The sequence below is a fragment of the Talpa occidentalis genome, unplaced genomic scaffold (assembly GCF_014898055.3).
Source record: "Talpa occidentalis isolate TD23 unplaced genomic scaffold, MPIMG_talOcc4v2.1 talOcc4.12, whole genome shotgun sequence".
In the NCBI taxonomy this organism is placed as follows: domain Eukaryota; kingdom Metazoa; phylum Chordata; class Mammalia; order Eulipotyphla; family Talpidae; genus Talpa; species Talpa occidentalis.
The window spans coordinates 89,797,653-89,811,220 of NW_023601212.1; the positions used below are offsets into that span (position 1 = coordinate 89,797,653).

The window sequence follows — 13,568 nt, forward strand, 5'->3', positions numbered from 1 at the left end:
GGACCTAGAAAGGCCTCTTAATTCTGTCTGAAGGCAAAACCCCCACACCAACCACTGCACTAACCTGAACTACTTTCTTCCCACTCACTTATCCCTTAAGCGCTCAGCTGTGGTCACTATAGCAGCTGCAGCAGCAGCAGCTCCTGAAGCCTAATTAGAAAGACGGATTCTTGGGCCTCACCCCAGATCTGCTGAACCAGAACCCAGGTGGGCCAGGCCCTCCATTCCATGCTGGTTTTCTATGCTAAGCAGACATTTTTATTTATTATTATTGGGGTGATGTTGGATTACCATACTGTATATTTTAGGGGTATACATTCACACCTCATCAGGTGTATGTCTGTAGGGTAGGTAAAAGTATCAGGCTTTTCTGCCCTCCCTCCATTAGGATAGATAACGGAACCCCACGGTCCTGAATGCAGGCCTGATGGCGGGCACCTGGAGTAGGGTGTGGGCCTATGTAGATGGGATTCACCTGGGCTAAGACTGGGCTTTTAAGGGTGGCGTCATGGGGACACCAGCAGAAGCCGAGACAGAAGTAGAGCAAGAAGAAGCTGAGAAAGGAGCAGAGAAGCCGAGAGAACACCGGAGAGCCCAGAAAGAGTGAAGACTTGCTGGGGGCTGGGAGGCCTGCCAGCCTCCCGGCCCGCCAGAACCTCTGCCTGCCGTGTACCTGGTAAATCCCAATAAAAGCCTGCAAAAGCCACTGAGGGCTCCAGGACTCCTCCTTTACCCCATCTGCATAGAAACATAAAGAACCTGCTCGGTGCCCCTCCTGCCCTTACAATGTCACTGATGTGTTCAGATGATGGGGTTCAGTGTGTGGGGTTCTGGGTTCCTCTGAGAAAGATTTTAGCAGATGTTCCTGTTCATCAGCACACAACAAGCTTATTAAGGAAAAGAGAAAAAGGAGAGATGCCCGCATAGACACAGACAGGCAGCCTTAAAGGACAAGTTCTGCATTTTGAAAGGGCCGGTTTACGAGGAAGAGAAAGGGATACCTGGGCGGGCAGAGAGCTGCATTTTGTCAGAGCAAAGGGTATCTTTATGTGAGGTTCTTTGATGAAATGACTGTGGCATTTATTGCCCCAGGGTCATATTGGGTTGGTTCTTTAACTGGTCATCTTTTCTGCCCCCACCTCAGATTTTTGGAAACTTCCATAGCTGGTTTACCTTCTAGTTAAGCATCCCTCTCCATCCCCCAGGTTCTGTCCCTGGGAAATCTTCCATCCTAATTTTTCTACTCTAAGCTTCCATCATTACCACACCACACCCATCACCAAAGCACCGATATTACTTGCCTCAATCCATTGGGTCCCCTCCCCCACTTAACTGTCACCCACTACCCCATCTGGTAGTGGAAGTTTTGCAGTGAGATTCCAAGGGCTTGTTTTTCCCTCTTCCCTTGTCTTGCTTAATTACATTCCACATATAAGTAAAATCATCCAAAATTTGTCTTTCTCCTTTGCTTATCTGACTGACTTTGCTTATCATAATCTCCTCCAGTTCCATTTATGGTGTTTGAAATGGGAAGACTTCAGTTTTTTTTTTGTTTGTTTTGTTTTAAAGATTTATTTATTTATACAAGCAACGGGCACAATCAGAAGCATGGGAGGGTGAGAGAATTCACCAGAGCCAGAGTGGGGAACAGAACAGGCAGACTGAGGAAATATACTGCTGTGGGGAGCAGCGGGCACAGCAGAAGAGGTCCGCACCATGTGGGACCCTTGCCGGTGGCTGGGGATTGAACCGGCACCGCAGAGGCTGTGGGCACTCAGCACCCAACCGCTGCGCCACCAGGGGAGGCCAAAGACTTCAGTTTTTTTAATAGCAAAGTAGTATTCCATTGTGTATATGGACTACATCTTCTTAAGTTACTCATCTGTTTTTGGGCACTTGGGTTGTTTCTACAACTTGGCTATTATAAATAGTGCAGCAGTGAGCATAGGAGTGCATATAGCTCTTCGATTAAATGTTTTTGTATGCTTTGAATAGACACCTCGAAGTGGGACTGCTGGGTCATATTTTTATTATAATTTAATATATTTTAATAAATTTTGAGAAACCTCCATACTGTTTTCCAGAGGGGCTGGCCTAGTCTTCATTCCCACCAACAGTGTATGAGGGCTCCTTTTTCTCCACATTCTCACTAGCACTTTTTTTTTTATTTGCAGAGAACTGGGGTGTAGCCCGAGGCACAGGGGATGTAAGAGGATTCAGCAGGGACAGAGAAGCTGGACAGGCAGATTTTACTGAAATACACTGCTTAGTGGAGCAGTGGGTGAGACCGAAGCCATGGGCTGAGCTATGTGGGTCAGCTCCCTGGCTGGGCTTGAACTCACGCTGCAGTGGTGATAGCACTGAGACTTAACCCCTAGGCCACCAGGGAGACCCACCTACACTTGTTTTTGGTCTTTTTGTAGACAGTGTGTGGTGGTATCTCATTGTGGTTTTGATTTGCTTTTCCCTGTTGAGAAGTGATGATGGGCATTTTTCATATGCCTGTTGGCCATCTGCATTACATTCTGTGTGTTAATAAGCCTTCCAGGTAATTCTGACACATGTTAGTTTGAAAACCACTGCTCCATGTGTCAAAATGTTCAATGCATGCAGGTCCCCAAGATCAGTAAAGCAAGTCAGGTATCGTAAATATTAAAGAGGTGATGGCAGGTCCTTGGCAAAAAGGGGAGCTGGTGCCCCCTCCAGAGGGCACAGCCTCTATTCATCCATCTCCATGCATTTTTTTTTGCAATGAGGAGACCTGGATTCTGTGTTGCTAGATATGTGGAATTTTTGAGAGATATGTGTTTAAGATTTTATCTAACCCTTTAATAAACTGGTAAGATTTTATCTTAATGAATAAACCTGTGAGATAGTACAACAATGAAGAAACTGGTGAGCTCAAAGAAGAGGCCAAAGAACAGACACAATTATCCATCAGAAATATTGAAATGAATGTGCAAATGCAGGCAAACTGGTTTTTCCCCAGGCAGAGGAATGTGTCTTTCCTCTCCAGAGAGAATTCATTTAGATGTTTACAAATAAGAATAATTTTCTATTGTTTTTGGTTATCTTTAGGTGACAGGGATATAAAATAATTCCCAGAGAACCAAAATGGAACAATACAGAAGGTGTGCTGTAGACAATGCTGCATTTTCATTGCTGTGCAAAATTTCCCCCATTTGAATAATTTAAGGGCTGAATCTCTCTCTCTTCCTCCTTCCTTTCTTCCTCCCATCTCTTTTTCTCCCCCTCATATCTCACTCTTATGATCCCACAGCAAGAAGGGAATGCTTCGTAAACCAGCAAGAGAGGTTTGCCAGGAACCCAGCCTCCTGTGAGAGATAAATGTTAGTCATTCACCCAGTCTATGGCATTTTGTTCTAGCAGCCCATGTTAACTATTGACTGTAAAAGATTTAACGTAAAGGGCTTTCCTGGTGGCCCAGGGGTTAAGTTTCCAGGGGCTGGTCTGAGTTCGATCCCCGGCCAGGGAGCTGACCCACACGGCGCAGCAGACCTCTCCTTTCTCCCCACTGCTCCCCTCAGTGGATTTCAGTAGATCCGTCTGTTCTGCTCCCCACTCTGTCTCTGGTGAATCCTCTCCTCTCTCTCTCTCTTTTTTAAAAAGAGTTATTTATTCATGCATACAAGAACTGGGGTACAGGACAGATGTCCAGGAGGATGAGAGGATTCACCAGAGAGAGTGGGGAGCAGAACAGGCAGACTGACTGAAAAACACTGCTAAGGGGAGCAGCAGGTGAGACAGGAGAGGTCTGCCTGGCATGGGTGTGCCAGGCACTATTCTAGGTACTGGGAAAACAGAAGTGTGAAATCAAAGTCTCTGCTTAATGGGGTAAGATAGGTAATGGAGCATAGAGGAACTTGTGTTTCGGTGGAAAATTATACATTATCTTGCCAGCACACCCTTCTGGTTTTAGCCCTCATTGTCTCAGCTGTGCTCTACAAGTTGTGGGTAACCAGATCTACAGACACAGCCGTTATCTGTGGATATCAGATACATTCTTGCCTGTAGACACTCGACTTAATCCTGTCTGCTGCATGGACAACCCTCCCTAATGGTAGAATAGCTCCTTTTGTATCCCTTTGTACATTCCTCCCAACATTGCTCTGTTGCAACATAAATTTGTCCTTTAAAAAAATGTTTTCTTACATCATTGTTCATTTTTGTACAGTATTTGGTTTCTCCCCTCGGATGCAGTCCCCAGAGCTCTCCCACACCACAGCACCCATGCACCATCACCATAGCCCCCTGTGCTCTTCCCTTCCCTGTTGTATTCCCTTTCCCGTCTCCTCCCCTGATGTATGCCCCAGATCTATCTATGGTCAGCTTTCCAGTGTTGTCTTTTCCTGACTCTTTGTTTTCTCTATATTCTGAAAATATTTGTCCGTTTTTGATTGCTCTTTTTAACTGGTTATAACATCTGCTTGCTTCTCTCATTTAATTAAGGAATTAAATAAAATATTTAACACGTATTTGTGTCACAATATGGGAGAATCGCGACCTTTTTTTAGGGGGCAATTATTCAACAAAATAAACCAGTAAATATCTAGTACACGGATGGTGTAGTGCGTTATGGAGAAAATAAATCGCAGCGTGGAGGGAGGCCAGGTGGGCGTGTCATTTTAGAGAAAGGGTTTGGGGCAAACCCTCCTGCATAAAAATAGTACCAATAGGGGCCTCCCTGGTGGCGCAAGGGGTTAAGACACAACCTATGAGGATATGGGCAGCCTCTGCAGCACAAGTTCAATCCCCGGCCAGGGAGCTACCCACATGGCGCGGCAGGCCTCTCCTGACTCGCCCGCTGCTCTCCTCAGCAGTGTCTTTCCCTCGATCTCCCTTTTCTGCTCCCCACTCTGTCTCTGGTGAATCCTGTCACCCCCCACACCTCTGGCCTGTATCCCAGCTCTTGTATGCATAAATAAATAAATCTTAAAAAAAAAAGTACCAATAAATGAAATGTGTTACTCAAGCGGCTCACGTCCTGCATTCCATCTGGCCAGTGTAGTTTCCCTGCATTCCATCTGGTCAGCGTAGTTTCGAGGTGCGGGACCCGGCGGCCCCGACCCGGGGGCGTCTGCAGGGCCCTGGGGCCAGGGTAGGGGTCGCGGGAGGCGGCGGCCCGCCCGGGGGCGGGGCCTGCGGTGGGCGTGGTCCGAGGAGGCCCCGCCCCGTCACGTGCCGGCCCGCGGCTGCCGCGTCGGCATCCCCGGAGCGCGCCGGGCGGCGGCGGCTGAGGCCGGGCCATGGCGGCGACGGCGGTGGCGGCGGGGGCCGGGGCGGCGGCGGGGGCCGAGGCGGCCGAGGGGCGCGCGGGGCCGGCGGCGGCGCTGGAGCGGTGGCTCAGTGAGTAGCGGGCGCCGCACGTGAGGCCCCGGCCTGGCTCGCGCGCCGCGGCGGGGAGGGGCGCGCGGGGGGTGTGGGGGGAAGCCCCTGGCGCGCGCCGCGCACGCACCGGGTCCCGCCGCCCCCTCGCCCGGGGGTCGCGGGCCCGAGACGTCACTCGCGCGGCGCCGGCGCAGCCCCCGCGCGGCGCCCGGCCGAGCTCAGCCTTTGTTGGCCCTCGCGACCCCGGGGGCGGCGCCCGTTTCGGCCCGTTTCGCGGAGGTGGGGGCTCGCACCTGAGGAAGCTCTCGGCCGGGCGCGGGGCCGCCTCCTGCAGTCTCTCGAGCCGAGAGCGGTCCGGATCCGGCTGCCCGCCTCGGCCTCGCCGCGAGCCCTGGGCTTGACCCGCTGCAAGTGCACGAGCCAGGTCCCGCGTAATTAGTGGGTGACACAGGTGATACTTAGCAAACAGGTAGTGGAAGAAAAATTACAGCTTTTGCACATGTTTACTCCCATATGCCTCCCCCCCATATGTGTGTGTCGTCTCCCACATGCCTCCTGGCAGGCCCCGGGGAGGTGTCCCTGCCGTGCCAGGACAGCGACCTGGCTCCTTGCGTCAGGCTCTGCAGGGTGCTGGGAGCGCGGACATGCGTGACACAGGGCCTCGCTCGCAAAGGCAGTGCTTGGGGGGTACAAGTCAACAATAACGGCACTTTGTAGGGTGAACAGAAGTTCGGGGCGAGGCATGCGTTTCAAGCGTGGTGGTGGGAGTTGGTGTATTTCCCTGAGGATTGGCACAGCGGAGGAAACATTTGAGCGGACCACGGAGGGGACAACATTTCAGCCACAGGAAACTCCATGCGCAAAAGCTGGGGGGACAGAGTGTGGAGGGAGCAAGGAGGTCCTTAGTGACATCGTGCAAAGTCTGAAGAGAAAAGGGTCAGGGGAGGAGGCACATTTGGGGCGAGGCCTTCAAACATCTTGGATGCTGCAGAAATGTTTGAATTTTATTTCTGTGATTTGGGGGAGTGTTGGTGTTTCAGCAGCAGACTGATCTCTAGTTCAGTTCACCTGTTAAAAAAGCATCCTCTGCAGCCCCATGGAAGTGAAAAGGTTGGCAGGTGACAGTGCGGCAGGGGGAGCAGAGAAGCTGTTCATAGTGTTTAGAGACTGAGGTGAGACAGAGGGAGTGGGGATGGATAGCAGAAGTAATGAGTCAACAGCCTTGGTGTATTGGAGTGGAGGCAAGAGATGGGGGAGGGAGGATCTAGGATGGATTCTGGGGTTCAGGTTCAGGTCTGGTTTGGTAACAGACGCCTCACCTGTGAGGAGGAGCTGATTTAGGAAGGAAGGGCAGTGGGGTTATGGAGTTTGAGGTACTTATGGCATAGTCAGAAGGAGACACTAGGTATTTGGTTGGCTTTCGAGAGGGCAAGAGCTGGAAGTCGGCTTGAGAGTCTTCAAATCAGCGGCGGTGAGGTTGTCCAGGTTGTCCAGGGCTGACAGTGTATGTTGAGGAGAGCAGAGGTATGGAGATGGAGGCGTGCAACATTTAAGAAGCAGTTGGGAAAAGCCGCCTGAAGACAGAGCAGACGAAGGATGAAGGCAGGGAGAAGGAGTCACAGACAAAGGAGGGGTGTAGTTGGTAAGTAGGTTTGCTAGCAAAAGGCGGAGTAGGATGACAAAGGAGAAGGGGGATCTGAATTTGGTAACTAAAAGGTTACTGAGATTTTTTTAGTTAAATGCTGGGGACAGATTAGGAGGCCATGGAGAGCTGTAGGCTTGGTTGCAGTGGCAAAAAAAAAAAAGGTCCAGGGCTGGCCTAGAGATCGGCTAGCGGCTGGCTCACGGAGGAGACTCACGGGAAAGGTGGCTGCTCCAAGAAGGGGCTTCTTTAGTCCCAGCTGTTTTGGACCCTTGTGGCCCCAAAGTGGTGGGATCTAATGGTTTTTCAGGTAGGGCTAAAACTTCTATTTTTATGTGAAATCTGAGATCTTAAAAGTTAACAACTACTTTGAAATATAGAATTTGGGGGGCCTCCCTGGTGGCACAAGGGGTTAAGTCTCAGCACTATGAAGCTCTCCCCAGCCAGGGAGGTGACCCACATGGCATAGCAGACCTCTCCTGCCTCTCCTGTCTCACCCGCTGCTCCCCTCAGCAGTGTGTTTCAGTATATCTGTCTGTTCTGCTCCCCACTCTGTCTCTGGTGAATCCTCTCACTACCATCCCTCCCCCCCTACCCCAAACACACCTCTGGCCTACACCCCAGCTCTGTATGCCTAAATAAAATAAATCTTTTAAAAAAATATATAGAATTTGTCTGGTGTAGGTTCTGATAGAAAGAACCTGTGGGGAGGTTGTAGCACTGGCCACCAGCTACCGCCCTCCCTTTTTTTTTAAAAAAGGCATTAGTGAATGGAGGGGAGAAGGTTGCCACAGAATTCAGGTGTGAGGAGATTTGAAAAGGGGAGCGTGACTCTGAGTCCCAGTCTGTGCTGCTCTTCCTCTGGGGAACTAGCCCTCCCTAGTTCTAGGCCCCGAGTTCAAGCCCCTGGAGGGGTTCTGTGGTGCTGCGGAGCTCAGGGCAAGAGCAGGAAGGGCTGACAGCCTCGCAGAGGGGAAGTGAGCCTCTTGTTTGAGCGTCTGGGGAAGGAGAAAAAGATGATGCAGGTTCCTTTGTCAGTATCACACTGCCACCACTAGGGTCAGAGGAAGGCGGGCTTGAGGAAAGTGGGGAAGTTTGGGATGACTTGTAAGAGAAACAAAAGGCAGCCTACCTGGACACTTGAGAACAGGATTTTGGCATAGTCTCACTCGATATTTTGGGCCTGAGAGTTCTGTGTTGTGGGGACTGCCCTGTGCACTGCGGGATGTTGAGTAGGACCCCTGGTTGCGGTAGATAGCAGTTACCCCCCACCCCCTATCTTGACATGATATCTGCACACTTTGCCTCTCCTTTTCTGCATGAGTGCCTCTGATTCTGGGCTTCAGTGTGCTCATGGGACATCAGAAATGTGTCTTGGAGTCTGTGGTTGTGTGATTCCCCCGCCAGCCTGACGGAGAGGGTGAGCTCTGGTTTAAACCATATTTCTGGAGGGGGTAGGGTGGGGCAGGGAGGAGGTGCCATGGAAGGAAGGAGGGTTGATGGCATGGCGAGGAGGGGCTATAGTTGAAGGAATGTGTGTAGTCCAGGTGGGATGGAGGGGCCTGAGGACCCCTGTGCTCAGGTCACTGACAGCTCTTACCTCAGCACCAGGCAGCTGTGTCTGACCTGCGGTGGCACAGGCATGCGCCTCTGAGGGCTGTGAGGGGCACCTGGAACAGTCGTGGGTGAGAGGTAAATGGTAGCTTTAACTATAGTTAGTCTTTCTAGTTGTGAGAGGCAGAAAACTAACTCATACTGGCTTAACCAAAATAAAAAAAAAGAAAAAGAATAAAAAGGAAAAACATGGGACCTAGGATTGGGGAAGGTGGTTTCCAAAGGCACATCAGGAAGCCGCTACCAGAAGCTTACACTTTAAGAATACAAACAGTCGCTTCTGTGCTTTCTGCAGCTTTCCCCGTCTGGTTCATTTTGGTCATTGGCCACATGACTGCATCGAAGGGGCCTCCTTCCTGTTTGTGGGGTAGGCCTCTTGGGCGGGTGCTGTCATTTATTCAGCCAGCTCCCAGCTGGGGGGCACTTTAGGTTGTTGCCTGTCTGTGCTATTAAAAATAGCTCTGGGTCCCCTTGGTCTCTGGGATTCTTGCTCTGGTAGACTCTAGCTGCCCGGGAGGTAGTAGCTTAGTGAGTTTGGGGGGCTCAGTAAATTCCATTCTGCTACCACCCAGATCCACACCCAGGTGATTTGCCCTGTCTTCCAGCCCTACCTTGATGCCCTTGGGGAATCTGGGGGTCTGGATTGCACTCTATATTCTCTGAGCTTCCCTGAGGGGTATGTGTCTTCTTTCTGTAGGAGCCTGGCATGAGCCCTTGTAGTGGTGGTCTTGGGCTTTCGGCTTGGCTCATTTGGGTGTTTCTGGACAGTAGCAGGGTGTCAGTGTCCCTCTTGCTGTAGAAGGAGGAAAGGTCACATGCCCCTCCAGTGACTGCTTCCCCAAGGCCTGTGCCCGCCCCCCCCCCCCCCGGCCTGTGGGGGGCTCCCCAACTAGCCAGGCAGCTCCTAGTGCTGAGTCATGACCCCCATGACCCGGGTGGTTGGCAGCTAGCGTGAGATGATTTGACTTCTGAATTAGTCTCTTGTGGAGGAGTCCTTTCACTCAGCTGGAGGCTCAGCTGTTATCTAAATGCCTCTCTGGACAAGCTTAAAATGCATGCAAACACTGCTTTTATTAGGCAAATATATGGCAGCTGTTAACTGTCCTGCCTAGTGCCAACTACATAAACCACCTCGGTGTCTGGGTAGGCCTTCCACCCCTGATGGGGCTGTGATGGTCACCAAAAGTAAAGCAAGGGTCGTTGGGTCTCCCCAGTCATGCCCTGTCAGGCCTCTGTCTTCTCCTTGGGGAGATGGCCTGTCACACCCAGCTGTTGGTCCTTTGGGGGTCCTTTTCTCTGGGACTGCTCAAGGCCTCTGAGGTAGCTGGGCAGGTGAAGATTAGGTGTCTGGAGACCCAGTTGTTTCAGAACTGGAACAACCCCCTCCTGGTGTCAGAAGCGTGTTCGGCCAACTGGCCAAACTCTAGCAAAAAAAATGACGTCATTCATTTATTCATTCATTCATTCAGTGGAGACCTGTGCTGTGCTGGAGCAAGTGAAGATGGAGACAGACCATTTTCCTGCCTCAGGGAGCTGTTAAGTTAGTGACAAGAAAGTCAGAGTCACCAAAAGAGGCCCTGCCTTTGTCAAGGTGGTAAAGACTTGGCCCTGAGAAATGTTTTTTCCCTCAGGGCCCGGCAGGACTGAGTTTTTGTTTTGGTCATTTTCTAGCTTTGTGGGTGGGCGAGTTTCTTGTCTGTAAAATGTAAGATCATAGTGCCAGCCTCCGTTGTTCTGAGGACTCAAGGGGAAGGGATGCGGCAAGATGTCTGACCACAGTAAGTTCTTTTAAAAACAAAAAAGCTAGCTGTTACTATTGCCTTTTTGGGGGGGCTATAATGAACTTTGAATGACTCCTCATATAAGATTACACAATTTAGCAAATAAAAAATGATCATACGCTTTATAGATCTTTTTGCTGCTTGGCCTTGGTGAGGGGTTTGGAATGTGGCTTAACTGGCAGGTTTATTTCTTCCTTTCTTTGAAAAAACTGGTACCTGTCAATACTTCTTCACTTGGTGGGCTGGGGATGTTAGGGGCTGGATGTTAAGAGCTGTGTTGAAGTCTGACTGCCTTTCAGGTGTCAGTCTTAGACTGCAACTTCGTCAACTTAAAGGGTGAAGAATTCTCTTAGATGAGTCAGATCCCCTTAATCAGAATTCCTGAGAGTCACTGCTTTAAATTTATTTCATAGTGTTTCTTTTATTCTCATGGGGAAGGCACTTTGGGGAATATAAGAGGGGTACCTATTTTTGAATTAAGAGGTGGGGACTGTGCGTTGTAATACATGGTAACACTAGCCATCCTTTATGGTTACTTAGTGTTTGCTGCTTCACCAAGCTCTTCAGACACGCCTTTAATCTCATGACAAGCCCATGAGGAAGGCACTGTTGTCCTTACTTCATAGTGAAGGATTGATACGCGCGCTCAGAGAACCCAAGGATGCGTCTGCTCCGCGTGCCTGTCGCAGCCCCACCAGGCCACTGGGAGGCCCAGGCACCGAGCCGGTTTATTTAGCTGGCATTTGGCGGGCCAGATAACAGGCTGCCATGTATTTGCCTAATAAAGGCAGCATTTGCAAGGGTTGGCGTTGGAGATCCCCTTCACGGGGTGCGGGCAGGTAGAAGGACGTCTGTGCTCTAGGGCGGGAGATGAAAAGCTCAAGCGCGTGTCTGTGAGGAAAGGCATTGACCCGGGAGGAGGGGTGTGTAGGCTTCCGTCGGGAAAGCGCTTAGGAAAAGGAGAGAGGTGTCTGGGAACTGATGATATTGTTCCTTTGCTCTCCTTTGTCACCTTGGAATGAAGTTGGTAGGTGGGAAGATGGGTGATTGTCCTCCTTCGAATCTCATTGTTGACCTGGGAGACACATGACTTCCGCGGCGTGGCGTGGTGTGGCTGCAGCCAGGAGAAGTTCAACTCTGGCTGACTGTAGAGTCTTAAGGCATCAGGAGGGAGGAGAGTGGGAAGGGCTGGAGCAGTGCGGGGAGGAGCTGAGAATTCCACTGGCTGTGAAGAATGGATGAGATGTGGAGAAGAGAGGAGTGAACATTCTGGCTGGGGGAATAGTGACATCAGAGCTATGACCTTGAGAATCAGTTTAATTGCAGAGCTTGAGAGAGCTGCTCTGTCAGGAGCAGTAAAATATTTCATTGTGAGGAGGGCCGGCCAGGGTGCGCCGCAGTGGGGAGAGAGCCGGGTGATGAAAGGACAGGATGGAGAGGCGGCCATGGCCGGATTCCTGGGCCTGGGCCCGGCTTGTGGCATCCTTGTTGGGTTGCTGGATGAGCATTCTGGACTGAAGCACCAGGAAAGATCCCTACAACCCCTAATTCCAGGAAGGTGGAGGAGCGCCCCTTCCCTCAGCAGGCCTGGGCTCATGATAGGCCCCCCGATAGTCCCCTTTCTCCAAGCGTCTCCTGCCCCTGGCTGTGCCCTGTTGCCTTTGATACTCAGTATCTGCAGATTTTATCCAAATACAATTCTGGTAGGGGAGACTCTTATCGTGATTGGATCTGGAGTCCCTGGAGTTGCCTAAAGTTATAGAAAGGAGCTACATTTTGAGGTGTGAATGCGAGGAGGGTCCTCTTATCACTTGGGAAAGCTTCTTATACTGGCTGGTCAGAGAGGAATCAGTAAGCCAAGCCTTAGAATTAGGGGTATCACTTTTGAGAAGATGTTGGGATACATAAGTAGAGCCACTTCAGAGTCTCCTAGTATGTTCTGGTCTTCCTGTTACAGGCTTCCAAGCTAAGAAACTTGGTTAGCCTCTCAGATACTGTGCTCATGCAGGGCAGAGAGCAGGAGTCTGGTTTGGGGCTTGAAGAAGGCCCCCGTGGCTTGACCTGTGCATGAGAAACAGGCCTGCCTGCTGGTGGTGAACCGGAGGGGCACTGGTCCCTGTCCTGATCACCTGTGTCCCCCAGGTCTCATCTCCGAGAGAGGTGATGGCATGGCCCTTGACTGTCAGGCTTTTTGTAGTGAGATAGTTCTCTTTTTCCCTTACAACTTTCCTTAATTTTTTTATTTCCTTGGCAGATAAAGCCACAGACCCAAGCATGCCAGAACAGGACTGGTCAGCTATCCAGAATTTCTGCGAGCAAGTGAATACTGATCCCAATGGGTAAGGTGTCCATCCCACACACGCTTGTCCCAGAGATGCCTCAGCTCAGGGCAAGCTTTTGCTTCTTGGGGCTGACAGTTAGACTTCCTTTCCTTCCCCACCCCCTTCCATTATGCACTGAGAATGTTATTTTTCTAGAAATAGGACTCCTGTGGGTTGTTTTTTTTTTTTTTTTTTAAACAGAACAGTTGGTTTATAACTGGCAATTATGAGTGGCTAATGTTATACAACATCAATGCTGAGGAGACCTGAATGTTCTGGAGAGAATGCATAGCAATGTGAAGGAGACTGGTACATTTTCCATCATTTAAATGTAACCTTTTGGGGCTCCCTGGTGATGCAGGGGGTTAAGTGCCAGCACTCTGAAGCTATCCCCAGCCAGGGAGGTGACCCATGTGGCACAGCAGACCTCTCCTGTCTCGTCCGCAGTGTATTTCAGTAGATCCCCTATTTCAGTAGATCTGCCTGTTCTCCCCATGCTGTCTCTGGTGAATCCTCTCACCCCCTGCACCTCTAGCCTGCACCCCACTTCTTGTATGCATAAACAAATCTTTAAAAAAAATAAAGCACAAGGCCCACCTTCCACCACATCTAGAGCATCAGGTTAGCAATTGAAGAGTCAAGTCAGTCATCCAGGTGCTTACATGTGGCTCAGTTATCGGCATTTTGAAATGGGCTAGAAGGTTGACTACAAAGTTCACTGAACATGTGTCATATGACAGGCGGGGTCTGTGTTGTTCACCACCGGCTCACATTGGGGCCTTCTGGTGAGTTGTCTTGGGGAGGATGATGTGGCCCGGGCAAAAAGAAGTCTGCGCTGCCGTAGCTGCAAGAAGAGTGCCT

At 50.6% G+C, this 13,568-nt stretch overlaps 1 protein-coding gene across 2 annotated transcripts in view; it reads left to right on the plus strand.

Moving 5' to 3' along the window:
• The first annotated feature begins 5,241 nt into the window (after nt 1-5,241).
• The window catches only part of GGA2 (golgi associated, gamma adaptin ear containing, ARF binding protein 2), a 30,184-nt gene continuing 21,857 nt past the window's right edge, over nt 5,242-13,568 (plus strand). The window contains exons 1-2 of one of the 2 annotated variants that reach the window (XM_037507418.2): nt 5,242-5,367; nt 12,641-12,725. In XM_037507418.2, the coding sequence (XP_037363315.1) occupies nt 5,268-5,367; nt 12,641-12,725 (185 nt within the window). In that variant the 5' untranslated portion in view covers nt 5,242-5,267. Of the gene's footprint in view, nt 5,368-11,192; nt 11,226-12,640; nt 12,726-13,568 lie in introns of those variants that run through there. The other variant, XM_037507419.2, reaches the window with a different exon arrangement.